Source organism: Podarcis muralis, chromosome 1 (assembly GCF_964188315.1).
Source record: "Podarcis muralis chromosome 1, rPodMur119.hap1.1, whole genome shotgun sequence".
In the NCBI taxonomy this organism is placed as follows: Eukaryota; Metazoa; Chordata; class Lepidosauria; order Squamata; family Lacertidae; genus Podarcis; species Podarcis muralis.
In genome coordinates, this window is record NC_135655.1 from 47,818,762 (window position 1) to 47,844,639 (window position 25,878).

General features: G+C 41.3%; 1 protein-coding gene across 3 annotated transcripts; it reads left to right on the forward strand.

Annotated features, from left to right (window-relative positions):
* Positions 1-389: 389 nt before the first annotated feature.
* On the forward strand, positions 390-17,657 carry LOC114595069 (serine/arginine-rich splicing factor 5-like). Of its 3 annotated transcripts, none has more exons than XM_028725427.2 (9): positions 393-542; positions 934-991; positions 1,569-1,705; positions 5,344-5,414; positions 7,038-7,130; positions 9,019-9,091; positions 14,852-14,925; positions 15,326-15,436; positions 16,189-17,657. In XM_028725427.2, exons 3-9 carry the CDS (start codon positions 1,580-1,582, stop codon positions 16,436-16,438), a joined length of 798 nt encoding a protein of 265 aa, XP_028581260.1. In that variant the 5' UTR covers positions 393-542; positions 934-991; positions 1,569-1,579; the 3' UTR covers positions 16,439-17,657. The 3 variants fall into 3 exon arrangements, with proteins under 3 accessions (XP_077783909.1, XP_028581260.1, XP_077783906.1); XM_077927780.1 differs by lacking the exon at positions 393-542 and adding an exon at positions 633-782; XM_077927783.1 differs by lacking the exons at positions 14,852-14,925; positions 15,326-15,436; positions 16,189-17,657 and adding an exon at positions 13,875-14,265 and having other exon boundaries at positions 390-542.
* The last annotated feature ends 8,221 nt before the right edge of the window (positions 17,658-25,878 follow it).

The window sequence follows — 25,878 nt, forward strand, 5'->3', positions numbered from 1 at the left end:
CTCAGGCTTTCAGCAGGGAAGAATTCAAAGTAAGCATTTTTTTTTTATGGCTTGAAAGCACCCAACAGCAGCGAAGGATAAGGACCTTAGCTTGCATACGTAAACACCGCACAAGGAGAGCCCGGCAGCTGCTCTGGATGAATTAGCCTGGCAGAGAAGCATGGTTTGTATCCCCGCCCGCACTGACGTCCTGAAATGGCGCGATCGCCATTCGCGAGAGCCGATTGCCTAAGCTCTCTCCCTCGGAAGGACAACACCTCCCGGCCTGCCTCTCTACCAACCCCCGCTCTCCACGAGGCCCCTTCGCAACGGCAGCCGCCTACAACTCCCAAGCGGGGCAGCGGGCCCTCCATTCGCGTCCATTCGCGTTCAAACCGCGGCCTCTGGCGCGTTGCCTTCTGGGAGTCGCAGTCCGCAAGCCGGTTGGAGAGAAAGGGGGCTTTGCGCAGCCGCAGCCGCCTTCTCCGCGGCTCCTCCTCAGGGAAGTAGCGCCGCCATTTTCTCTGGCGGACTGAAGCGAGCGTCGCGTCCGCGCACGGGAGGTAAGCGAGCTTAGTTGGACGCTGGCACCGCCGGCGAGTGCGCGGTTTTCCTCACCCGGGAGAGGGGCCGAGCCGGAGCAGGGGCGGGTGGGAGAGCGAGGCGGCCCGTGGCGTCGGGGGATAAGAGCCAGTGGGCTCCGTTTTATCTGCTGTGGTAAACGGAGCGGAGCCAGGCTGCGAGGCCGAAGCTCCGCCTTGCCTGGGCCCTGCGCGGCGCCCGTTCCCTGCATTGGGTCCCGGGTGAGGACTCCCTCTCCCCACATCCCCCCCAGGCGCCCCCTCGTCTTCGTCTCCACTTCTCTCGAGCATCTGCCGTTAACACTCTCGTTCTTTTCCCCTTCCCTTTCCCCTCCCTGCCTTCTGCTCCCGAACCGCTTTTGCATCCCTCCAGATCGGGCCTTGCAAGCGCATCTCAGCAGCCGAACTTTTCATCCATTTCCACTCAAAAGGTAATGATTGAGACGGACGATGAAGGAGCAGATTTGTTTTTGTTTTTAACCCTCCTCACGATCTCTCTCTCTGGACATTTATATTTTTGTGTGCACGCGAAAATGTCTTTATTATTCCGCCCCCCGCCCCTGTTTTTTTGGTAGGTATGTCATGAAAAGGAGGCTGAACGGCCTCTGATGCAGAAGCATCATGAATCCTAAACTTGTTATCTGCTAAGGTATTGCCTTATCTACTACCAGCTTCTTTTGGTGGAGCGTAGTGGCTTTTGAGTTACACAAGAGCTCAGCTTGAAGGGTTTCTATGCTCCAACACCAGTGGGAGTTGGCGCCAAGTGAGAGATGGTTTTAATTATTTATTTCTATGCAGTGGATGTTTGAGAGTGTGCATTGGGTACATTTGTGATAAAACTATACTCTAAAGTTGTTTGCATCTATATTGGCGTGATACAGTGTTTTAAGAAATATGTTTTAAACACTGTCCTCAGTTGTCTCTTCTGTCCAACATCTGTGGGACTGAATTTTAGTATTGATATAATAAAATACCTAACGTGAACACAAAAACTTAATTTTTTTGCAGCTTAGGCTAAAATGAGTGGCTGTCGTGTCTTCGTTGGACGTCTAAGTCCACATGCTCGGGAGCGAGATGTGGAGAAATTTTTCAAGGGATATGGCCGTATACGTGAAATCAATCTGAAAAACGGCTTTGGTTTTGTGGTAGGTATATGCGTATTTAAATATTTTCCTCCTAATCTAGATGACTGTAGGCAGTTACATTGTAACATACAAATCACAGGAAATCTGATTAGGCAAAATATCAGAAATGTTAAACTTCCATCTTCTCTTTAACCTTTTAGATCTTTCTGTAAATGGCTCTTAATATGTGCAAACTTCCTCTTTGAAATTGCTAATATGGTAAAATGGAAGGCTGCTTTTTAGGTAAGAATGAAATAAATTAGCTTTGCAATTAATCATAGCCGTAGGTTTTATATGCCATGGTTCCCTCACCTGAGCCTCTCCCTCCAACCCAACATTTCTCTCTGCTGCCATTACATTTTCCTTCCTCCCCCAAACTTGCAAGAAAAATAAAAATATGGAACTTAAACTTAAGGTAAATACTCAGGATGGTTGGTTAAAGCTCAAAGTTTTAAGTCGGGGAGGGAAGGGGAAAACTGACAGCTTTCTTAATAGAGGTGAACTAGCCAGGTTTGTGTGGTTCTCTTTTTGTACTGGAATTCTGTTACATGTACAAAACAAGAGAGCATACTCTGAACACAAATTACTTACATCTTGAGGGATTCTTAGTATTCAGAAATTCCAGCAACCATTAGGTGATCCTTCTTTCAATGAGAAAGAAGCCAGCCAGTTCTGCTTAGGTGGGAAGCACAACAGGTTTGGTGGGACTCGTGTCGTCTTTCTGACCCATGCTATCAAGCAAGAGGAGAGAGGAACACAGAAGGAAAAGCAGCAGTCTTCTTTTCTGTATTTGCCTATCCAAGCAAACTCAGTGGAGCTGTGGGGACTTGCATTTTCTCTTCTCTTGCTAGGCAAGCTAGGCAACGTGCCCCTTTGCATCTGCCTAGCTGGGGTAAAGGATACTTGGATTCTTTCTTCCTCTCTCTGAAATAGACAGATAGGGAACAAAAGTCCACCCAACTAGTGCACATCCTACCAAACAGAGGATGATAAAGTTCCATTTTGGGGGCAGCATGTGTGACTTTATTCCCCCACTCAACAAGCAGGAGACAGGGAACCTAGCTTGCAGCTGTTTTTCCTATGCAGGAGGGGAGAGAAGTAGTTCCATGTGCCACCTCCAAAATGATAGGTAAACTGAGCAGAAATCTAGTTATTTCCCCTTTTCTGCAAGGCAGGAAGTTGAATCCCACAGATGGGGTCTTCAGAGCTCATGAACAGTGTTAGAAACTGAGATGTGAAAGCTAGGAGTTAAATGGCACCTTAAGCCTAAGCTTATGGGCGCCACAACAGAATGTCTAGGTAGGTGTTTTTTATACAAAGCTGGAAATTAATGAACTGCAGCAAAAAAAATCATATATTCATTTTCCATATGGTTTCATCCTCATCTGAAGACTGCAAAAAACAAAGCTATACTTCCTGCCCGCCCTCCTAATATTCTTATTTGGGTCACTCCAGTCTTCAGAGAGTGGCTGGAAGTGGGGAGACAGAAAAAGGTCTTTCTTTCCACTTTGCAGACAAGCCCTGGATTCTTCCTACACCTCCTTTCCTTCATATAAATAAATATTTTTGGCTCCACACATTACATTAGCACACATTACAGGCCTATACAACTGATGGCAGAGACACCCACCTTGAGTGTCCAGTTCACAAACCTAAGACTTCATTGTCTTTCAATGATCCCACTCAAAAATTGGTTTCGGTTTTAAGCATCACTGTGAGAGAGTGAGGTAGATAACACTTTAAAATGCACTACTTAAACCAAATCTATTTAAATCAATCTGAGGCTATAAAGTGCAAAACTGCCTTTCTGTAAGGCCAGCTTAGGTGGAACCTCTCAGCTTTCCTGTATTGATCTCTTGGAAGTCCAGCAGGGAGGATTTTCTTCACCCATGCCCTCAGTGCCAGCAGCGGCAGTTTTAATCTTAAATATTAGGTGCGGCACTGCACCCAGATCTCAGAAACTGCTCATACTAATGAAATTCCCTGTCGCAAAACATGCCTAGAACAACGGGAGTTTTGAACGCTGCTTATGGAGGTTGCATACGTAGGCTGCGTTCACCCATCACAATAAGCAAGGGTTGATGGATTATAATGGTATACTGTGAATGTGCACTGTGCTGGTACCTGCAGCCTGATGTCTCCCACTTCACTTATCTCTTGACATGAGAGAGAAAGGGAAAACCAGGAAGCTGCAGTTGTTGTGACTTCAGATATGGGATCCTGATTTGTTGTTCCCAAACAAGCCAGCATCACTGCAAGCCTTTATTGGCTTGCAGATCTTGACTTGTTTGGGAACTACAAACCAAGGTCTCTAGTTAGATATCACAGAAAGCCAAGCCTATCTACAGCTTCATGGGTTACTTCTCCACTCACATCAGGAAAAGCAGTCAGGCTTAATGTACCACCACATTGCTTGCTCACCATGAATCATAAGCAAATCTGGCTTCTTGTGGGAACACTGACATGGTTGTCTTGCCTGGAGGCAATATTTACTTGCCCCAGGTGAGTGGTCATTTTTCTTTTGACTTACACCATCTTCATCACTAGATTTGCCCATATTTTCTTTTGACCATAAGTCTAAATCACAGCAGCAAACAGCAGAACTAATGCTTTATTCAACCTGCATGCCATTATGCAGAATGCACAGTTCTCCAAAGCTTGCCAATTAACTTCAGGCATAGGTGGATGAAGTGGGAAGCATAGGAAAATATCAGGTGTTTTTGTAGTCCCAGACCACTCTGTTAGGCAGCTGTAGCATATTGTGTGAGGCTGTTTGGTCTGAAGACTGATAGGAATTCATCACTAAACCACTTCTCATCCTGTGTGATTTGACAGCATGACATGACAGCATAGGTATGCATGCTGCTGGACACAGTCAACCTGTATCATGAGTCCATTCTCATAATAGCACATCATTTCACCTGTATTTGGCAGATTCCTATATAATGAACTTGCATTGTACAATGGCATGAGATGTTACAGTAGAGGCAAGCATTCTACTGTATTAGGTGTTGGTGGTCTTCTATTTTATGTTTTATTGTTTTTCTTATTTAAAATATTTCTACCCTTCCCTATATTTAAATATTTCTTTTAGACTACAGAGCAGACACATGTAGGCTAGCTGAACTAATGTTCCACAAATGCCTAAGCAAATAGATGTTTTAGAAATTTAATGGTTAAGTAGGTAAGTTTTAATTTGTTATTGAAATGAGTCAGTAGCTTCTGTACCTCAGGGGGGAGGGCATTCCTGACAAGACCCATTGCCATGTTGCCACAGAAAAGTATCTCCTGCCAGAGGAACACGTAAGATGAACTCCACAGAACTTCAAGCATGGGCAGGCTGGTTTAGGGAGAGATGACCCTCCTTTAATTAGTTTCCAAGTTAGGGTTTACAATTATTGTTAACTTTCTCACATATTCAGTACTCTTGTGCTGATATATACAAGTTGGGTCCAATACATCTTTAGAACCACCTGAGCATGTATAGCCTAGCCCACTTACTGAGATCATCTGGAAGAGCATTGTTAATTGTCCTCTGTGTTACAGAGTCATGACTGTAATAAGCTGGAAAAAGGAATGGAAAAAATCCCCTATTAGGGCAATAAGATTTCACTCTTAAAGAACTGAATACATGATTCATTCCTTCTTTTCCTTCTTAGGAATTTGAGGATCACAGAGATGCAGATGATGCTGTTTATGAACTGAATGGTAAAGAGCTGTGTAATGAAAGGTAATCTTTAATTATCGTAGAATTGTAGGGTTGGAAGGGACCCTGAGGGCCATCTAGTCCAATCCCCTGCAAAGCACACAACTAATTGCAGATAAATTGCAATTATGTCTGCTGCAAGTAAATTGGATGGTCTGCTGCATTTGATTTTTTAAAAATCTCTAGTGTGCTGCTTGTGGGCGCAGAAGGCTGGTAGCAGATCAGGATGCAGGATTACCGCCTTACTTTTTCAACTGCTTTCTTTGAAACAGAAGAGCAGAAAAACTGGTGCCTACTGTTAACAAAAGAGACCTCACAAGAAATAGGGCTTCCTTTGTTTTTGGCAGATTACTAACATCTGTTAATCCTAGATTTGACTCCCTATATTGATCAGAGCATTCTAATTTGTGTAGTTTGTAAACCTACCAAATATACAGTGTTTTGTCAGGGGCAACTTACCCTTTCTATCTTCTATGCCTATTCAGTCTACATATATGCCTTACTGAGACACTAAAAGGTTATATATTTCATTTTTTCAACAGAGGCAAGGGGAAAGTTTGCACTCAATAAAATACTTTTTTTCAGCTTCTCAAGAGTGGAACTGGTTTTCCATATGTTGTAGTTTGACCTCTGCACATCTTTGGGTTTGTTTTATGGCTGACAGCTACCAGCAGCTTCATTCATTTAACTCAGTCTTTAAATACCTTCTAGAGTCAGTTCTTGATAAAAGGGAGGAGTTTTGCAATGAGAAAAGCTAAGTCTTAATTTGCACAACATCCTTTTCTCCCCCATGAAACTATATTCCTGGGCATCGTGTAATTTACCAAAAGCAACTGGACTAAAATTACTATTGTAATTTCAGAAATAAAGTCATTCTAAGATTTTTCTGTTTTACTGAGTTTTCTAGTATTTGTATTAAATCTAGATTGCAAACTTTAAAGAAATACAGGCATCCATAATTGCCAGGAACTCTTTGCCAGGATGCCCAGCAGTGTGCATGCATATGCATACTCTTCCTAAACTCATTTGCACTACAGGTTGGAGAAGGTAAGAAATAGGGATATTTTCATGTGCAAGATGTCTTCCTCCTCCAGACTAGGCAAGCATTAGAGTTTGGGAGGGAGTTGGAGTCTTGCCTGTGTATGCAAAGACTTGGTAAGCTAAGAAGAATCAGACGTGTCTCTCCTGCTGCTTCTTAACCATCTTTATTCCCCAGCAGAAATGAGAAAAACACCTGCCACCCCCACCCAGCTCCTTGTATATGCAGGGTTGGTGGTAAGCACAGCTGTTGCTTTGGCCTTCTCGCTAGCCTCTGTCAACCCCCAAACTAATGCAATTAAAAAGCTGGAAGAAATATGCGATTCTCTCATATTCAGTCATCTTAAATTGTGTACAATAGATGGATGTATGAGGAAGTTAAGCTTTGGCAAAAATGAGAAGGTTTTTTGGTTACACACGTCTGAATAGACAAATATTTGCTTCTGTTTTCAAGTACCTCAAAATAGCTACATTTCATTTATAGAAATGCTTGGAGGAAGATGCCTGTTTGCTTTGTGTATGTTTCCAGTAGAAAAAGATTGATGTGCTAAAGAAGCTATGTCTATTTTTCATTTAATATTAATATTTCATTTTCATTTAATATTAAAGGGTTACAATTGAACATGCCAGAGCCCGAAGAGGGGGTAGAGGCAGATACCCACAACGGTTCAATTATTACCAATCCTATGGGGGTGGATCTAGGTAAGAAATATGTTCTTTTTACTGCAAAGTCCCTTGTTAAACAGTTAATTTTAGACTATGAACATTCTCCATACACTCAGGATTCTTAACAGCTCACATTTCTAGGGGTAGCTGCATAACATTTTAAGGTGTTCTTAATGAGCTGTGGTTATTTTCCCTACCTTACAAGGAATCTTATGCTAACAATCTTTTCATTGAAATTGCTGAATTCCATCTTCAACTATAAGAAGGAGAGGTGTGTGCTGTTGAAGTCATTAATTATTGCTGCACCTTGCCTAGTGGGTGTATGGTTAGCACTTGATAGCTTTCATGCCCATTAATATAATTATGATGCACAAGTAGTGTACTCTCATGCCAGCAGCCAGAGTTTGTTATAGTTTGGTTTCAGCCTGTAGTACTTTGGTCCTGTACAAGTCTTACTGAATGGAATGGACTTTGTGTGACTAGTGCTTAATGGACTGTGCCCCTCTTTGCTTAAACTTTGGCTGGGAGCCTAGGGGACTATAGACAAGAACTACTTGTATAAGTTAGTTGTGCTCCAAGGTCAGTAGAACCTACGACAAAGCAAATATGATGTCTACATAGAAGACTCTATAAGGCCAATATTTGTTTGAAATACACAGTCATTATAGAATGTATTTCTGTGATGCATGTCGGACAGTATATGTGAGGAAATAGTATTTTAAAATATGTTTCTCTCACATTAAACTATTTCACTGTGTCTACTACAAGCTGCTGTTAAGACATCTGTTCATGAAATTGTTTAGACACTGTATTGATAATAATTGCTTTTAAATAAAATTTGCATTTTTGCATTTCATTCAGAGGCAGCCTTCTTGCCGTTCTCGTGCTAAACAGAAACCAAACACATTGGAAACTACTAATTTTGCATATTGCAGTATGCTGTTTAGATTCTCTTTTCTTTAGTGCAGTGATGTTGCTGCAGTAAGAGTGATCCAAGGTCGAGGCTAAAAGTGAACTTTACTAAAGTAGGATATGTGACTGACGTTCATGGGCATCTTGCATGGTAGTTACGTTCATGACATCAGGCACATGGTGCCAGACAAGAAGAGACTACTATTTCCAGTAGTGAAAAGTGGGACTCGGCCTTCCAGTTGGGGGATTCTGGAACTTCTTTTAAATGCTCTGAAGATCTGGATATTCTGAAAATGTGGGGCATTTAGAGGTATGCAAATGAAATGGAGTTGCCTCTGCTTAAATTTCCAAAAGATGCACTTGTTGTTGGTTGAATTTCATATTATATAAAAGAGCCATCATTTGGAGTGGATTTTGGTAGCTAGCCTGAACAAACTAATGTACAGTTCTCCAGTTGTTCATACTAGCACTTTATAATATTTTGGGGTTTGATGACAGTAAGCCAGATCTTTTATTCATGTAAAATTGGGTAGATAGTGCATCAGCTCCCACAGCTTATTGAAGTACTATAGTGCTGTAGTAAGCATGCAGTCTACACAGCCTCATCCTCCTGGGGTGATTCATGCCTGTATGTTCATCATTTGATGTGTGTTCACAGCATGTAGGGTCTTTGAAAAATGTTATGTTAGGTGATAGCTTTGAAAGCTGTTTATATGCTGGCTGTTGCACACATGGAGGTCATTGACTGATGAACACACTTGCGTGAACTGCCCCATAGTCATTTAGTGTGTGTCTTGCAGTTTGTGTATATATTCCACTTGCCTTCCCTATTACAGACAATAAGCAACTGCCCGGTAGCCTTTCCCCTCATTTAAATAGAACACAGTCAAATTTCTAAAACATTTTCTGGTTTACTGAGCAATGTGAAGCAATCTGTCCCAGCATAATGCACTTTCATTTTCCGCATGAAGTATAAATGAACAAATAATGGAAAAATGTGTTTCTCTTGTAGCCAGTATGGACCACCTCTTCGTACTGAACATAGGCTTATAGTTGAGAATCTTTCTTCACGTGTTAGCTGGCAGGTGAGTTGGAGTTGACCTTAAATACTTCTTTCTTCTCAAAAACAAGTCGTCCCCTTGAAGGAGACACCATAAAATTTAACTTTGCAGCTATAGCAGTCAGAACATTTTTATTAAAACTCAGGCTTAAACTTCTTTGATTTGCATACCAAAAAAAAAGCATTTAAGCAGCATGTTTTTATTTTTAAAACTGAAGAGCTGATTAGTGTTTCTTGGACAACTATAATCCTCATCTAATAAGAATTGTGAAAAATCTATTTTAAGACATAATCTTCATAATTAAAGGCATGTCTCAGTGGGAAGTTCTGTAGTTTGTATCTGGCTTCAATAGAATGAACAGAATGACTGCATGGTTAAAAGAACTTTGTGTTCATAATGCAGGAAATTTTATGTATTACTTAATTCTAAAAGGTTTGTGGCTTTCATTGCATAGCTAGTGTGTGTGTTAAATAACATTCAACATATACATAACTTCACATTTAAGTATTGCCTCTATTTGGTTTCCTTGCAAAGACAATGCTTTTTTACTCTTCCTTAACTGTAAGGGGTACATGACTAACATAAACCTGAAAATTTCATGCCACAAATTAGTTTGCTTTTCAGGTGCCCACAGGACCCTTGTCTTAGAACACCAATTTCACATGCAGATTCAAAATATTTATGCTGAAATTGGATAAATGAATCCTCGCTTTCAATATTTCAGCTTTCTGGCAGCTGTTTCTGGCATGTTTTCCATGCAAGTGTGGATGTGCTTGGGTAGGGAGAATCCTATGTATACCATCTTGAGTGAAGATTATTCAAGTATTTTACCAGGTGTATACTGGAAAAAGTTGCTATCATTTGCTAGGTGGCACTTAGTCTGGCAGGTTTGCTATACCAAATAATCCCTGAAGTTCATTTTGATTCTACTCTTTAGCAAGGCAGCAAGTCTTCAAAGTACACCAGCTTCTGTTATCATTAGCCAGTGAATCTTCAGCTGCTTCACATACCTTTCATTCTAAATATTTAGTTGTGAAACAAAAAATGAGATTTCATTGAGCCAGTAAAGTAGTGTTAAATATAGAATGTATTTTTTTAGATTTATTTATAATAGGTTTAGGCAAGTAACATATTGTCAACTTAATAATCTGCTTTAAGTTAGGTTATGGTAGCCTTCATTTTTAATAATATCTATGTGTATATCACTTCCTACAAAGGAGGAATCTGCAAACTAAAGACTTCTTTTCTGCTCTTTGGCTTGCATGTATGCTAACATTTGTTGAGGCCCTGAACAATATTTCACCTATTAACTTCTGGGTATAATGGTTGCATCCATAGTGAAGACTAATTATTTTTTTTTAAAGCTGATTCTGGTGTCCTGAGTTCTCTTGTAATTTCCTTTTGACTAGTTGCTGTTGTGCTTAAATGAGGGGCAATTATTACCTTGATCTAAGCACTACTGTCATCAGTGCATGATTTGTCACTTTACCTAACCTCAGTTTTGTCTTCATTTTAATTTGTAAATTTCAACATGGGGAATGCCTAGCTTTTTAACAGTGCTCTAAACATGTGTTCGTCGAACAGGGCTTTCTTTGGAACCCGAAGGAAGAAGGAAAGGGTAGGAACAGGTAAATAATTGCACAGTTCAGGAGCAAGATAGCTGCCAAGAGAATAATTGCAACAAACTATTTAGCATACTGCACAATAGCCTTAGCTGAAAGTAAAGAAACAGGGCTTACTAATATAGGAAATAAACCTGAGGCAAGTTAGCCTTTGTTAGCTGATGTAGTGAACTGTAAGAATAATGAAGAGCTTAGTGTAGGATGGAGAGGTTCACATGGGTGATGAAGGGAAGCCTGGCATATGCATTTGGAGTTCTCTATTTGTGTGGAAATACAGAACTCAACAGTTGAGTCCACTGTAGAACAAAATACATATATTGAACTACTTGTGTAATTTGACAGGATTAAAATTGCTGCCTTTCCAATAAGTTGTGCAGGGCAACCTACAGAGAAGTATAAAACGTGAGATGCATAGGGTACCAGTTTTTCAGTCATTTGACTTATGATCCTGAAGTCTTTTGATATCAACACAGGACTTTTTCCATAGATCAGCATTACAGATCCCTTTTTGCATTTTAGAAAAGTTTTATAAAATAACTGGGTGGGCCTGTTGTCTGGCAATTTATTATTTAAAGTGCCTAAATTTGAACCAGTCTCTCTCACTCATACGAGAGGCATGGGAAGAAATAACTAAAGGGAGGAGAGTTGAGCACACGCGAGTCCCGATACGTAGCATTTGTTTTACAAGTAGCTGTGTGGAATGGCCCACTGGGAAAAATCCTGGGTATGAGTCCAGTGCCACTTATTTTTAAGAACTACTCAATTGTATCTAGAGGCCATCTCACTGAGTATTCAGTTTCCAATAGAAGCCAGCCAGATACCTTCATGCCCTGCTTATATATTTCTCAGAGGCAAAGACTGTTATTTTATTCCCAATATCAAAAGTATACTGTCTCTAAACATGAAGGTTCCATCTGTCTACTATGAATAGTCTTTCATTTATTTGGTCCCAGCCAAGTTTCAGTTGTCATTGGTTATAAATGCATGTCACTTTTGTGACGCTTCATTCTGAGGCTTGTATCTCACAAAATTTCCCAGTACACTTTCTGGTGTTGGTAAATGCTGTACTTGTATTATCATTTGCAGCCATTGGGAAAGTTCATCAGGTCATTTGAGACCAGCATGTATGTGCTCTGGTGGGCTATGTCTAATACAGCTACACTGATGTTGCCTGGTGGGTGGGTGTATGATGATGTGGTGTGGTTCTTAATTTAATGGAAAATTCACTGATGTTGACTGATGTGATAGCACTTCCATCGCTGCTTTTAGACTGCTGTTTATGAAAAGCAGCTTGTATGAAGGCACTTCAAACCTTGCCTGGCTCTGCAGAGGTGAAATTAAAAATAGCCAGAACCATTTAGTAAGGTACTTCACACAACATCTTGCTGAGTGGAGCAACTTCTGTATGGTTCTGTTTTGAACATCTACGGTGCTGTATCCAAGTGAATGAATCAGGCCTTGGAGCAAATTAAGGCAAGGCAAGCAAGCAAGCAAGCAAGCAAACATGTTTCTGTTCTGAACAGCATAAAAGTCATCACTTTGCCCCTGAGGGTTTTACATCACAAAGCAACATTTTCTGTTCAAATCTGTTTTGCTGCCATGATACAAACTACCTGCTGGTTTATGGGAAAGTTGTATATGCTTTTGGGATAGGTGAGATTACCATTTGTATGAGAAACACTAAATTATTGCAGGCATTGGTTTATCTCAGAGGTTACTTAGTGCTTACAGAAACATGTTTTCTGAAAACATCATGACTTTATCCTGAGGAGATTCTGGCAAATGTTGTGATCAGAAACAAAAAAATTTGCCATGCTGCTTCCATGGCCATTTCTTTGCCTTCACTAACTAGTACATAATGTATGCCTGGCTTCATCATTTCCATAAGCTTTGAATAGTAACAGGAAACACTTTTTAATGCATCCTTTCCCATATCAATGAAAAGCTGTTTTCAAGGTCCATTGAAATCAGTTTCTGGTTGTCTTGTCTACCTTAGTGGGATTTTGAAAACTAATACTCTGCTCACTGTAGCAGTTGCCCTCAGATAAGTGCCTGTCCTGTGTCTTTTTACTAGCCCTTTAAATTTAGAGCGAAAAGTGGCAAAAGTGTACAACTGGGAGCAGTAGCGCAGGCAAGGTTGAAGTCGAGCTGGATTGTGTCCTGATGTTCAAAACTTACTAACTAGCATCTCATGTTCCTAGCATGCAACCAAGCAAGCTTTAAGATGAGAGTGCATACATCTTCTTTTGAAGCCCAGCACATTCTGGTGTTTAAAAGTGTTCCAATCTCTTCCTTTATTGATTATGACTTCCAAAATCTAGAATCCCAGTAACTTTTAATAGCACATAGTTTTTATTGCTGATTTTCCCCTAATGACTGCAAGGTCTCCATAAGCCTAAAGCTAGGAAACTAGACCCCTTGGCTTTCTGTGGAAAGGTGTTGCTATAAGCTACTTTAGTCTTCTAATCTAAGGTTCTTCTAACTAAGTTCTCAAGAAACATATTTGAGCTATGAACATCTGTACAGACTATTTTGCTTGATGTTTGTAGTGTACGTAATCTTACAATAGACAAGAAATCAAATTTCAAATACATGGTATGGTTGTATTTTTAAATTTAGATGCCCGCCTTTATAGGTTTATTCACCTGTACTATCAAAGCTAATTGAATTGCATAAGGATTAATGAAAATGTTTTTTGGCTTTGTCTCCTATTTACTGTGGATATAATCAGTTTGAAGTATTGTGAACATCATTTTGTATTGTATGTTGTGAACTTTGTATTGGGGAGAGTTCAATCCTACAGATGCTGAGTACCCTGATCTTGGCATGCGCAAAACTTTTGTGCTCATTGTGTGATTAGAAATTTCACCATCACTGGATTTTACATGTTAGAGGGTGTGCATGCATAAATATCAAGCAGAATTTGGGCTGGAGTGCTCAGTATGTTGTAGAATTGAACCCTGCCATCAAATGTCTGCTATTAAACTTGTTTCATGTTAGGTTAAAGGCTCAGGTTTTCAGACTGTTTTATTCACATGTTAGTTTGTAAAAACTAAATTGAACTTTATTAAACACTAAATTAATTGAGGCATCCTGTAAACTGTAGCTCAGTTTTAGGCTTTTTGTTTGTATTTTTTTTCACAAATATATATCTAACCAAGTTCATTTTGAACCTCTTTTAACAGCCTTGCTTTGGGTTAGCCCTCGTTTCTCTTGTGTGGAGGAGAAAGAACCCAAGAGGTTGGGGTTCCTAGTGGCTGAATTTCTAGGGCTTGGCCTGTTCTGAGTTTTCCCTTTGGTACCCATGACACACCTATCTTGGCGATGTAGATCTTGGTTGGCCCACAGCTCGATTGGCTAGCACAGGTCAACCTCAGGTTCTAGAGCCGCTTCCGGAGACTGTGTCCAGTGCTTTCAGGGTCTCTGGTACATCTCCCTGAAGCACATTGCTATGGTCCATTCCTCTGTCCCTCCCATGTAAGGGAGTTCCTCTTGGTCTGCTAGGCAATTATTGGACAAGCGACTCTTTGCTTAAGGTACCTGCTTATATCATCTGACCACTTGTGGTATGTTGTGGTAAGTAGCCTATGGCTATAAAATGTCAGCTATTCTTTGGGGCACTTTGTAAAGGTTAAGAAATAAGTCATAAACAACTTATTTTAAAATATCTTTAACACTTAGTTGTGTAGTGTTGCAGATAGACTCAAGCTCAATTACATTAAATGCAAGTCTCTGTTAAAATAACACTGAGGTTGTGACACGAACTGATGAAAGCAGAAAAGTTGTGCTTCTGCCTTTTGACAGCTTGTGACAGAATCTTAGCATTAACTTAATAAAGACATTTGTGTTTAATTTGTATAGACAAGAGGAAGAATGTTTGCAGGCAAACCTTTTAATATACAAGTAAACTGAGACTTCATTTATGATCAAATGCTTGCATTTAATAACACCATTTGTGACATAGTTAATATATGTGGTAATCCTTTAAATGGTATGTTATATTGCCATATCTGAGCAATGTGATTAGCTTAATTTTTCTCATTATAGCTGTAATATATGGGAGTTTACTATAATTGTTAGCCATAACAAGGAGACCTGTTTAAACGCGATTTCTTTAGTTCTATGCATCATTTTCTAAGCTGAACTGTGACTTTTACTGCAGGATTTGAAAGACTTCATGAGAAAGGCTGGAGAAGTTACCTTTGTAGATGCACACAGAAACAATCCAAATGAAGGGTAAGATTTGAACTTTGCACCCAAGGTAGTTAGCTTGATTGGTTCCAAACGCAATGACAGTGGTGTTAGTGTTGTTGCAACATACACAGCACCAGTAGAATAAAATGAAGCACTATACTCCTGTGCACTTCTATTTCCAGATTGGTTGCCGAGGCAACCATGCCGCATTCTATTTGGCTAGGAATAAGTGATCATGTGGAAGTTCTAAGGAAGGTACATGGAGCTTTATGTCACAATCTGAAATTAAGGGTTTGGGAAATTCACACCAACGTTTACTATAACACTGTTAATTTGAATATGAGCATTGAAGGAGGGCAGATCATTGCTCTTCAGTAATCTAAGTAGAAAATAAGCTCTATAATATTTGAACTTAAATGTCAATTTTGTTTTGGCTGTGCAGTGTGGTGGAGTTTGCATCATCCAGTGACATGAAGAGTGCATTGGACAAGTTGGATGGCAGCGAGTTGAATGGGCGCAGAATTAAGCTAATTGAAGATCGCAAAAGGCGCAGGTATGTCACCATATATGAAGATCTGATGGACTTGGCAAGAAACATGGCAATCAGGGCAGGGGGTGGGAAGCAAGATGTTAGGAAAATGTTGCTGCCCCAAACCTTCTCAAGGTACGATTGAACTGGATCTCTGCCCAAGTATTTCCATGATGGGAGCCACAGGTAGTGACAAAAAATGCAGGGTGACAACACTTGGTATAAACAAATAATTTCTAAATTTTATAACTTTATGGAGATAGCCAGAGTGATCCCCTCCCCAGGTTTGCTAGACTCCCACTCCCATAAGCCCCAGCCAGCATGGTCAATTGGCAGGAAAGGGAGATGGAGGACACCACCTTGGCGACCCCAGTGTATGTAGTTAGAGAAATTAGAATTAGAGAAAATGGAGTACAGGCTGAGGGATCTGTATTATGCCTGCTTTCTACACCAAGCAAGCTTGTTTACGGTACAGTGGTACTGAGATAGGGATCAAAAAAGAGCCTTAAAATTCTCAAGATTTTTTGTAGACTTTTAAGTATGAGAGGGAGTCAGGGTGAAAAAGATACTTTGGGCTGCAACATTGCCTGTTGGATGAACAGAAGTCAAAGGTTCCATGTTTCTCTAAAGTTAGAGGAGAAATACCACTATAGATGGCATTTTAAAAGATGACCCAGTTGTGTAGTGGGAATATGCAAGACTGGGTACAAAAAAAATGATTTATGAATATGAATACTGGATATAGACTGTCATAAGATCTGTTCAATCTTTATCAGAAGCAGATCCCGTTCACGGAGTTATTCAAGATCTCGCAGCAAGTCTAGATCTGCAAGATCTTCCAAGTCAACAAGCAAGTCTCGTTCTCGAAGCCGTACCCCTGAAAAGAGGGGCTCTCGAAGCCGCACACCTGAAAGGAAGGGCTCAGAGAAAAACCACCACTCTGGCCCGCAAAATTCCTCTCCATCTCCTCCCCCAGCCAAGAAAAGGTCTCGCTCTAGGTCGAGCTCTGCTGAAAGCCGCAGTTAAGGTATTTTGAGAGGTGTATAAATATTTCATTTCTAAGTCAAATTTTCTACAAGCCTGAATAAGATGCAAATGGGGGTGGGGGGAGGGACAATTCATCAGGTGAGCATAGACCTCTGAAGAGAGTATGTAAACTTGCCCTCTTTATAGAGTTAGATAAATTGTAACCAATAATAAAAGCAATTTAAATCGGCAAATTATAATTACCCACATGTACTATGTACTTCTCTAGGTGAAGCCTTACTGACTCAAGCAGTACACATCTGGGAGTTTTGTCCTTATTGTTGAATATGATAAATTTAAGACATGGACTGTGGTGCCACTTTTCAGAGTCCTTTGGCTGTGCTTCTTGTTTGCACATAGAATATCTTCTAGTTAACATTGAGTAAATCACCATGGATAGTTCAGCTGACTATGAACATGCTGTTTTGAAAAGTCCCATGCAACTTCCCAATATACAGTTATCCTTTAGTAGTGCACAGGTGGGTATCTGAATTGTGAAGGAATAATTTTTCCTTATTCTTAACGAGTATTTACATTGAAAGTAGCAAGCCAGGGAATGTGTTTTAATGTGTTATCTGGTTAAGCAGATGCTGCTGTGAAATTTTTAATGCTACTTTAGAGTAAGGTCTAGTCAAGAAGTACATCTTCCACACCAAATTTTATCTGGACAGGGTACAAAGTTTCATAACCCACTTCATGATATAAAAAATCAAAACATAACGGATACTTTAATGCAGCAACTTAGAGTATTTAACCTGGCAGTCTTGCAAAGGCATTGTTTTACAGAGATAACCTTTGTGAAATAAAAATACACCAGTTTTACGGAAGTTTTTATTTTAATATTACAAAGAGAGCGACCAGAGTGTGACACTTAAATACTGCAGGTACATGTAGTATCAGAAGCAGTAAATTGTCAAATTTAATAGGGGAAGGTTATTTTCAAACTGTCAAAACAAATTTCCAGTCAAGCTTCATGTAATGTGAATTTATTAATGCTAAAGTGTAAAGGGGCATTTTCCTTAGGTTTACAAAACATGATTTTGTTTTTGTTAGTAAGTAGTACTCTGTTAATCTTTAACAACTTTGTGATCACTAAACTATCTGGCTTCCACATACCTAAATGAGGGAATCTGCTTCAAATATTTGTAAACTGAACCCTAAAATGTTTAAATGTATTGGTGTGATACAGTAAATACAATAAATGTTTCTCCCCTGCTTACTGCAGCTTCAGCGGTCTTTCTGTGTTGCTCATTAAAGCTACGTTTGTAAACTTTTTTCTTTGTTAGCAACAGTTTTATTTTCAATAAAATTGATACATAATAAAATGTTACTTTGTTGGATCATTGTTCAGACTCATTACCAAACAGAGTTACTCCTCTCCAGTGTTTATTTCCATTATCTTGGATTAAATAATTTTGAAAGATTAGGGGAGGTGTGTTTATCTGTGTAAGAAAAATACTTGCTTATAATAATTGAGTCCCAGCCTTAATACCCATAACACTCCAAGATTAACTTTTTAAAAAATGTTCTGTTTGTTATACACACTACAGGAAACACATTTTTTACCAGTATCTGTTTATGGCTATAGACTTCTGCATGTAACACATGAGCTAGTGAATGCATCGTGACATCTCTCTCTTACCTTTTAAAAGCACTTTGTGTGTGGGTTAACTGTTTTCATTGGTGTCATTTTCTTATTGGAAATTGATATGCACGCTGCTACTATTAACAGGAAAAAAGATGGGGGTACCTCTTTCTTTTCTCCACTGTACCTAAGATCAGCAAGGGGGATTGTTTAATTCCATTCCCAACCTGCAAAACTGAGTTGAAGTAGCTGCTCATAATGTCTGGTGCCTTCATTTTGAGGATTCAGTGGTGTTCCCAGTGGACTCCTAATTCAGAACAGTGATACAGTGGTGCCCCGCAAGACGAAATTAATTCGTTCCGCAAGTTTTGTCGTCTAGCGAATTTTTCGCCTTGCGAATCACGAAATCCCATAGGAATGCATTGAAAATCAATTAATGCGTTCCTATGGTCAAAAAAAGTCCAAACAAAGCCAAATTTGGTACAACAACAGTTTATTAACTGCTCTTTAAAGTCACACATACTGTAAAGAGCAGTTCAAAAATTGAAGGGAAAATAAATTAACTTTATAAACATGACAGAAAAACATTTAAAAATCAACAAAGTGTACAGTACATTTTCTAAGACTCTGGGGGACCACTCGAAGAAGGCTCCTCTTCCACTCTTTGCTTCTTGCTCAAGAACCTGTCCATAGTCTGCTGCTTCATCCGCCTTTTCAGCACCTCCCTGAAAGGCGACATGACCCTCGTATCAAAAAAGTTCCCAACGTCATGTGCCACGTGCTTCTCAGGGTGGTGCTGCTCTGCAAAAGTCTGCACCTCCTTCCACTTCAGGCAAATGTCCCTCAGTTTTTCGGAGGACAGCCGTTCCTCAGTTGCTTCCTCCTCTTCCAGTGAGGCCTGCTCCTGCGCAGCCTCTGCCTGCAGTTCGACCAGCTCCACGGTGGTCAGCTCGTCGTCGTGCTCCTCCACCAGCTCGCAGACGTCCTCCTCCGTGACCTCCAGGCCCATGGTCCTCCCCAAGGCAACAATGTCCTGCACCACTGTTGACTCTGGTGCATCAGAGTCACTTGGTGCCACACAGTCCGGCCACAGGCTGCGCCAAGCGCAATTCAAATTTCTCTGGCTGATCCCGTTCCAGGCCGTGGTGATCATCTTCAAGCAGGTGACGATGTCGAAGTGGTCCTTCCAGAATTCCCGCAGGGTGATGGTGGTGCAGTCAGTCACCTCGAAGCATCGCCTGAAAAGCTCCTTGGTGTACAGTTTTTTGAAATTGGCGATGACCTGCTGATCCATCTGCTGGAGCAGTGGCATGGTGTTAGGCGGCAGGAACATGATGTTGATGAAGCTGAACTCCTCCAACAAGTCCACCTCAAGGCCTTTAGGATGGGCAGGAGCATTGTCCATCAGAAGCAAAGCCTTCAGCGGCAGGTCGATGTCCAGCAGGTACTGCTTGACAGCAGGGCCAAAAGCAAGATTGACCCAGTCCACAAACAGCACACGTGTGACCCAAGCCTTGCTGTTGGATCGCCACATGACACTCAGCCGCTCCTTGTCGATCTTGTGTCTCTTGAAGGCCCGTGGGTTCTCCGAGTGGTACACCAGCAGGGGCTTGATCTTCAGGTCGCCGCTTGCGTTGGCACAGAAGAGCAGGGTCAGACGTTCCTTCATGGGCTTGTGGCCAGGCAACTTGGACTCCTCCTGAGTGATGAAAGTCCTTTTGGGCATCCTCTTCCAAAACAGCCCGGTCTCGTCGCAGTTGAAGACCTGCTGTGGAACGTAGCCCTCCGTATTCACAACCTCCAGGAACTCCGCTGCAAAGTCTTCAGCCGCAGGAACATCAGAACTGGCAGCCTCTCCATGCCTGACCACGCTGTGGATGCCAGATCTTGTCTTGAACCGTTCAAACCAACCTCTGCTTGCCTTGAAGACTTCTGGCTCGCCTGAGGTTCCTGGCTGTTCCCGGATGAGGTCAGCGTGCAAGGCCTTGGCCTTCTCACAAATGACGGCCTCAGACACTGTGTCCCCTGCACGCTGCTTCTCTTCTATCCAGATGAGCAGCAACTTCTCGACCTCCTCCAGAACAGCTGGGCGGTTCTTCACGATCCTGGTGACTCCCTTGGCTGCATCAGTCGCCAGGATCTTCTCCCTCATCTTCAGGATGGTCCCGATGGTTGATGGATTCCTCCCGTACTCCCTGGCGATGTCCGTCACACGCATTCCGCCGTCGTGCTTCCGGATGATCTCCTTCTTCATTTCCAGCGTCACCTTCTCCTTCTTCCTCTCGCCGGCCACCGCAGCAGCAGTCTTCTTGGGTCCCATGGCAGCACAGCTCTTACCTTCGTAAACTCAGAAAAAAAAAAAAAAATCAGTGATGTGCTTCAAATCCAAAAAATTCAAAAGCACCCAGCCACCCACCACACAGAAATTAAAACCCAGAACCAAGTCCTTGAATCCCAAAAACCCCAACCCAAAATCCAAAACCCCCCAAAAAAGTTTTAAAAGTTTAACTTACCAAATGGATGCAAGAGAAGTTCTGGGAAAGCTTCAACAATCAATCACCGAAGTCTTCAGAAACCTCAAATGGCTGCAAAATAAGTTTTGGAAAAGCTTCAAAAATCACCAATGTCTTCAAAAACCTCAACTGTTCCCACAGACACCCACCCACCCACCACACAGAAATTGCAAACCCCTCCCCAACTGCTCCCCCAGCCCCTCCCCAACTGCTGCAAACCCCTCCCCAACTGTTCCCCCACCCAGACAAAAAAAAATTTCAAAAAATAACAACATGGCTCAATGGTCCCAGATTCCTGCAGAAACCTCCCCAACTGTTCCCCCAGCCAGCCAGCACTCAGAAATTCAAACTCAGGAATTTTTTTTTGAAAAAAAACAACCTGGCCCAATGGTCACAGAAAATCATAAAAATTCCCCAAAAAGCCCCACAAGCTCCCAGATTCCTGCAGAAACCTCTCCAACTGTTCCCCCAGCCAGCCAGCACTCAGAAATTCAAACTCAGGAAAAATTTTTTGAAAAAAAACAACCTGGCCCAATGGTCACAGAAAATCATAAAAATTCCCAAAAAAGCCCCACAAGCTCCCAGATTATCGCAAACCCCCCCACAACACCAAGTCCTTGAATCCCAAACACCCCAACCCAAAATCCAAAACCCCCCAAAAAAGTTTTAAAAGTTTAACTTACCAAATGGATGCAAGAGAAGTTTTGGAAAAGCTTCAAAAGTGAGCAAAGTCTGAGAAAAGGCTACAAAACCACGTGCTAACAGTTGCTCCTCGAAGTCAAGTCGCAACTGCAGCTGTTCAAGCTAAGCACCCTTTGTTTTAACGGTTTTAAGAAAAAGGAAACAAAGTCGCGAGACGTTTTCGTCTTGCGAAGCAAGCCCATAGGGAAATTCGTCTTGCGAGGCAACTCGAAAATGGAAAAACCTTTCGTCTAGCGAGTTTTTTGTCTTGCGAGGCATTCGTTTTGCGAGGTACCACTGTACCTTCTCACCTTCTTCACGTATGTACTCTTCCCCCGTCCCCTTCATGTGTTGAGCAGGACATATGCAAGGAACACAAACAGTGATCCCGGTCATATGGCACGTCTACATACACAAATGTGTGCTCCTTTATATACAGTGGTACCTCTGGTTAAGAACTTAATTTATTCTGGAGGTCTGTTCTTAACCTGAAGCAACACTTTAGCTAATGGGGCCTCCTGCTGCTGCTGCGCTGCCAGAGCATGATTTCTGTTCTCATCCTGAAGCAAAGTTCTTAACCCGAGGTACTATTTCTGGGTTAGCGGAGTCTGTAACCTGAAGTGTCTGTAACCCGAGTTACCACTCTATATCACTCAATTTGTGGATAAGGCCTGGGCCCACCACACATGTTAGTATGTGAGCTGTAGCGTTTTGGGGTGTGGTGTGAACGCTCCCCATGTTCCTACTGGGGTTGGAAAGGGGTTAGTTTAACTTCTGGTTAAAACGGAATTGCTGTGTTGTGAAATGATGTCTATATAAAAAGTGTCACCAACATGAAAAGTTTGGAATGCTCTGCTTTAGAAGTCGCTGAACTCTACCTTCCATCAGCACCAGCCAGTAATCCAGGATGGATAGGATGTAGTCCATCTGTGGATGATGTCACTGCCAGAGAGAAGGTATCTGAATTTTGCACAGGGTCTCCCCCTCCAGAGAAGCATAAAATGCTTGATTTATCTAACAGGGTGGCTATTTTTTCCCCCTTCAAATCACGCTTGGCCCCTTTTGCAAATCAGATTGGAAACTGTTGAGTCAATTGCTTTTTTAGAACCTAGAACCTGCTGTACTGCAGGATTATGAATTTAAAAGGTGGCTTTCTTCTGATCATGCAAATATAACCAGGATATTGAACACTGAAGATTTAACATTAATTCTCCCTTTGGAAAACTTTATTGAGTTGAGGCCTTCTTTCAACATACCTATGATACGCACACCTTTCTCAAACTTCTACAACTTTTAGTTTGAATACTTGCTTTGTAAATCTGTGCAGGCCTTGCACTTCTTTTCAGTAAAGCAATTATGTGGATTTCAGTTACCAAAGCTGACAGCTTATTTTGTTAAAAACAGCAATAAGGCTGATTTTCCACCTAGGAGTGGGAGGTTTGCACTGAGGGGAAGCTGTGCTGAACAATTTACACCACTAGGGGATGCTCTTGATTTTTTTTCTAGGCAATTCTTTTGGCCCGGATTTGGGTACATAAATCCAGAGTTGGGTTTAGGTTTCAGATATATATCAAGCACCTAGAATCCTGGAATCTCATATGTATATATAAAATTTAGAGAGGAGGTAAAAATGCAAGAAGTAATGGATGGTTTTTATAGAAAGCTGTTTTGGGAGTAAGTGGCAAATAAACCATTAATATGAAAGGCCTGAGTGAAAATCAATTTTGTTTGGGTGAAATCTAAAGGCACATTTCAGTCACTAGATGGCGTTCATGCTGCAGCTGACTGATCACTATTGCTATAACTTTAAAAATAGCATGCAGGCTGTAAAGTTCACCAGTTCTGTTACAAGCATTTTAAAAAATGACCCAAAGTCAGGTCCCATGGATGGCAATAGGAGAATTAGCCACATGCTTAACTTTGGCTGGACTGCTGCACTATATATTTGTACATGTGCACATACAGCCTGGTTCTGTTTGTGTTGACTCCAAAGTTCATCAGTAACCAAGTTCAATGGGACTTGCTTCCAAGTACAGGATTCTAGCAAACGTACTTTGACCCAAGTCCTGCTGAGTTCAGTAGAGCTCCCTTCCAAGTAACGCACTGTGAGAAAGGCATATATAATGTTGTAGTTTGACTGGTCTTGCACCTAAATTAGACATGGCGTTAATTGTGTAAATGCAGTTCCCAAACTAAAGCACTTCACACAACACTGTTGGGATCTGGGGCAGAGTCTTGCCTCTCCAATGCTCAGAGAAGCTTTTCTGTTTGAATGTAATTAAGGCTGTGGCTTATCTGAAATTCAGTGGTGGGAACTGCAGTGGTGAAATTGCCACACCTTCACTCCTCATAGGTTAGTGTAAGGTTGTTGTCTGATGGTTTGTTCTAGGTCATAAAGGATTTGCTAGAGTACTAGAAACAAGTTTCTTAATCCAGCTCTGCATGTGCAATGTTAGGGTGGCTGGGACTTGTTGCTTTCTTCAGTATGGCATCCTCTTGATTGTGCTCAGCTTCCTATCTGTGGCCCAGCTACTCCCTAGAACGTTCTGTCGCGGAAGCTCTCTGTGTATTTGGTCATAAGTTTAAACCACTGGGGGATATCCCACAGCAATGAGCTTTGACAATTTCTCAGGAGCTCTCCCTCTTTTCCTGCTGTGGTTGACTCATAATACAATTCTTGCCTCACCTTGTCCTGACCCTGCAAGCCATGTCTTGAATTACTCAAATCTGTCCTGGCTGAAATGTTGTATTTCTACCCAGTCCCAAGTCCTTCAAATCATTTTGTTCAGTCATTTGGCTTGATATTTATCCTTGCTTTCCAAACAGGTCTTCTCTTTTAAGTCTCCTGTTGAAGATTTGCTACAACAGGTAATGGGCTTGCTTGCTTCTTAGATTAAGGCAGCAAACTGCTTGAAGCAACTTAACTCTAAGCATGAATGAATTTGCTGTTTGTACTTTACAAGACTGGCTTCCCTTACCTCAATGCATATTTATTTACATGTATCTTTGGTTTATAAACCCATGCTGCAGGGAAACTGATTTGCATATTTTACTATAACAATGCAAAATAGGAAGCCAAGTCTACCAAGGTATATGTAAACGATAATATCAATACAATCTTCCTCTTTCATAAAAGCAGTGATTTCTGCTGAAATTAAATCACATTAATATAAATGAAGGAAAACCTATATTAAAACAGCTTTCCCTTTGGGCTAGAAACGCAGGAAAAAATTGAAAACTTTTACATATGCTATGGCAGGGGTAGGTAACCTAAGGCCCATGGGCCACAAGCGGCCCACAGGGGTCGTTTAACCGGCCCATGAGCTGCCCCCAAACTGAGCCGCCTGCTTGGCGAGTCCCCGCAGGCTGCGCTAAACCAGCGCGGCACAGGGACTCACTTCCGTGACGCCGGAAATCGCGGGCGCGCGCACATGAGAGCAATCCGGCCCTCTGAGGGATCTCCACTGGAGTGAACCGGCCCAGGCAAGGTAAACCCTGTGCTACGGCAAGCCATCTCAATGTTAGCGTTTCATAATGATCTCTGATGGCAGGAGCAGTGGGATTCTCTAAACTTTTCTATTATCAACATAACACTTTAACCACATTTAAGTCCTGCCCTTCTTATAAGGAATTCAAGGTGCCCTGCTTTTCAGACTGGGTTCCTTCCTATGTTTATGGCCATGCTGGTCAACCAGAAGTTATGAAGATGTGGAATGTATATAATCTGTTGATCTACTAGTCCCATCCTTGGCTTTGCAGCTACATTAAAGCACTGCTACATTAGGTATGGAAGTACCCCTGATTCTAGCATGCAAGAAAGAGGCCAGAAAGTTCTCTGCAGAACAGAGTTCAACTGGGGGAACTGGTTACTTTTAGTCAAGGCCATTCAGACCTTGCTTTCTGAGGCAATAAACTTACCACAATATTGTTATTCCTCATAATAATACCGTAATAATATTTTTAAAATTTATATCCCGCCCATCTAGCTGGGTTTCCCCAGCCACTCTAAGCGGCTTACAACATATATAAAAACACAACAAAACATCAAACATTAAAAAACAAAATATTCAATACAAGCCACAAACAAACCAATAAATCAATATAAATCAACAACAACAACAATAATCTTACACTAACCTGGCACTCTCTAAATGAGTGTGTGTGTTTGTGTGTATTTATAAATTTATTACTTGTCTCTCACCACAAAGTCCCAGGGTAGATTACAACAATATACAATAAACACAAGTAAACACAAGTAAAAGAGTTCTAAACAAAAATAAATCAGTATAGATTAAACGGTACAGATTTTGGACTTCAACACCCCATTCGTCCCAGGAAACATGGTTATAGAACTGAGGGTCCTTGGAGATTGGAGGAGACTGCTTGACCTCATCAATTTAATGTGACAAATATTTCTTTCGGATGTGCCCTCATCCAACCTGTATATGCCACACCACATAAGCTTCTAAGTTTGCAAGCCTCTCACTCTCTTTCTGTGATGTTGAAATCAAGGAAAGAAAGAGTAATCATGTGAAAATGATTAGACAAGGTAAGCCGATATTATCATTTCAAAATGTGTTAAGCAGCTCTTAGGATTCCCTTTTGATAGCCTGGGATGAGCTGAGTACAGCTGGGGTTAGATAACAAAATAGCCAAGCCCA

Excerpts from the sequence above, each read along its gene's own strand:
- LOC114595069 (XM_028725427.2), top strand. The coding sequence starts at position 1,580 with ATGAGTGGCTGTCGTGTCTTCGTTGGACGTCTAAGTCCACATGCTCGG. Across the intron at positions 14,926-15,325 it reads AGAAACAATCCAAATGAAGG|TGTGGTGGAGTTTGCATCAT; the intron begins GTAAGATTTGAA and ends TTGGCTGTGCAG. Across the intron at positions 15,437-16,188 it reads GAAGATCGCAAAAGGCGCAG|AAGCAGATCCCGTTCACGGA; the intron begins GTATGTCACCAT and ends AATCTTTATCAG.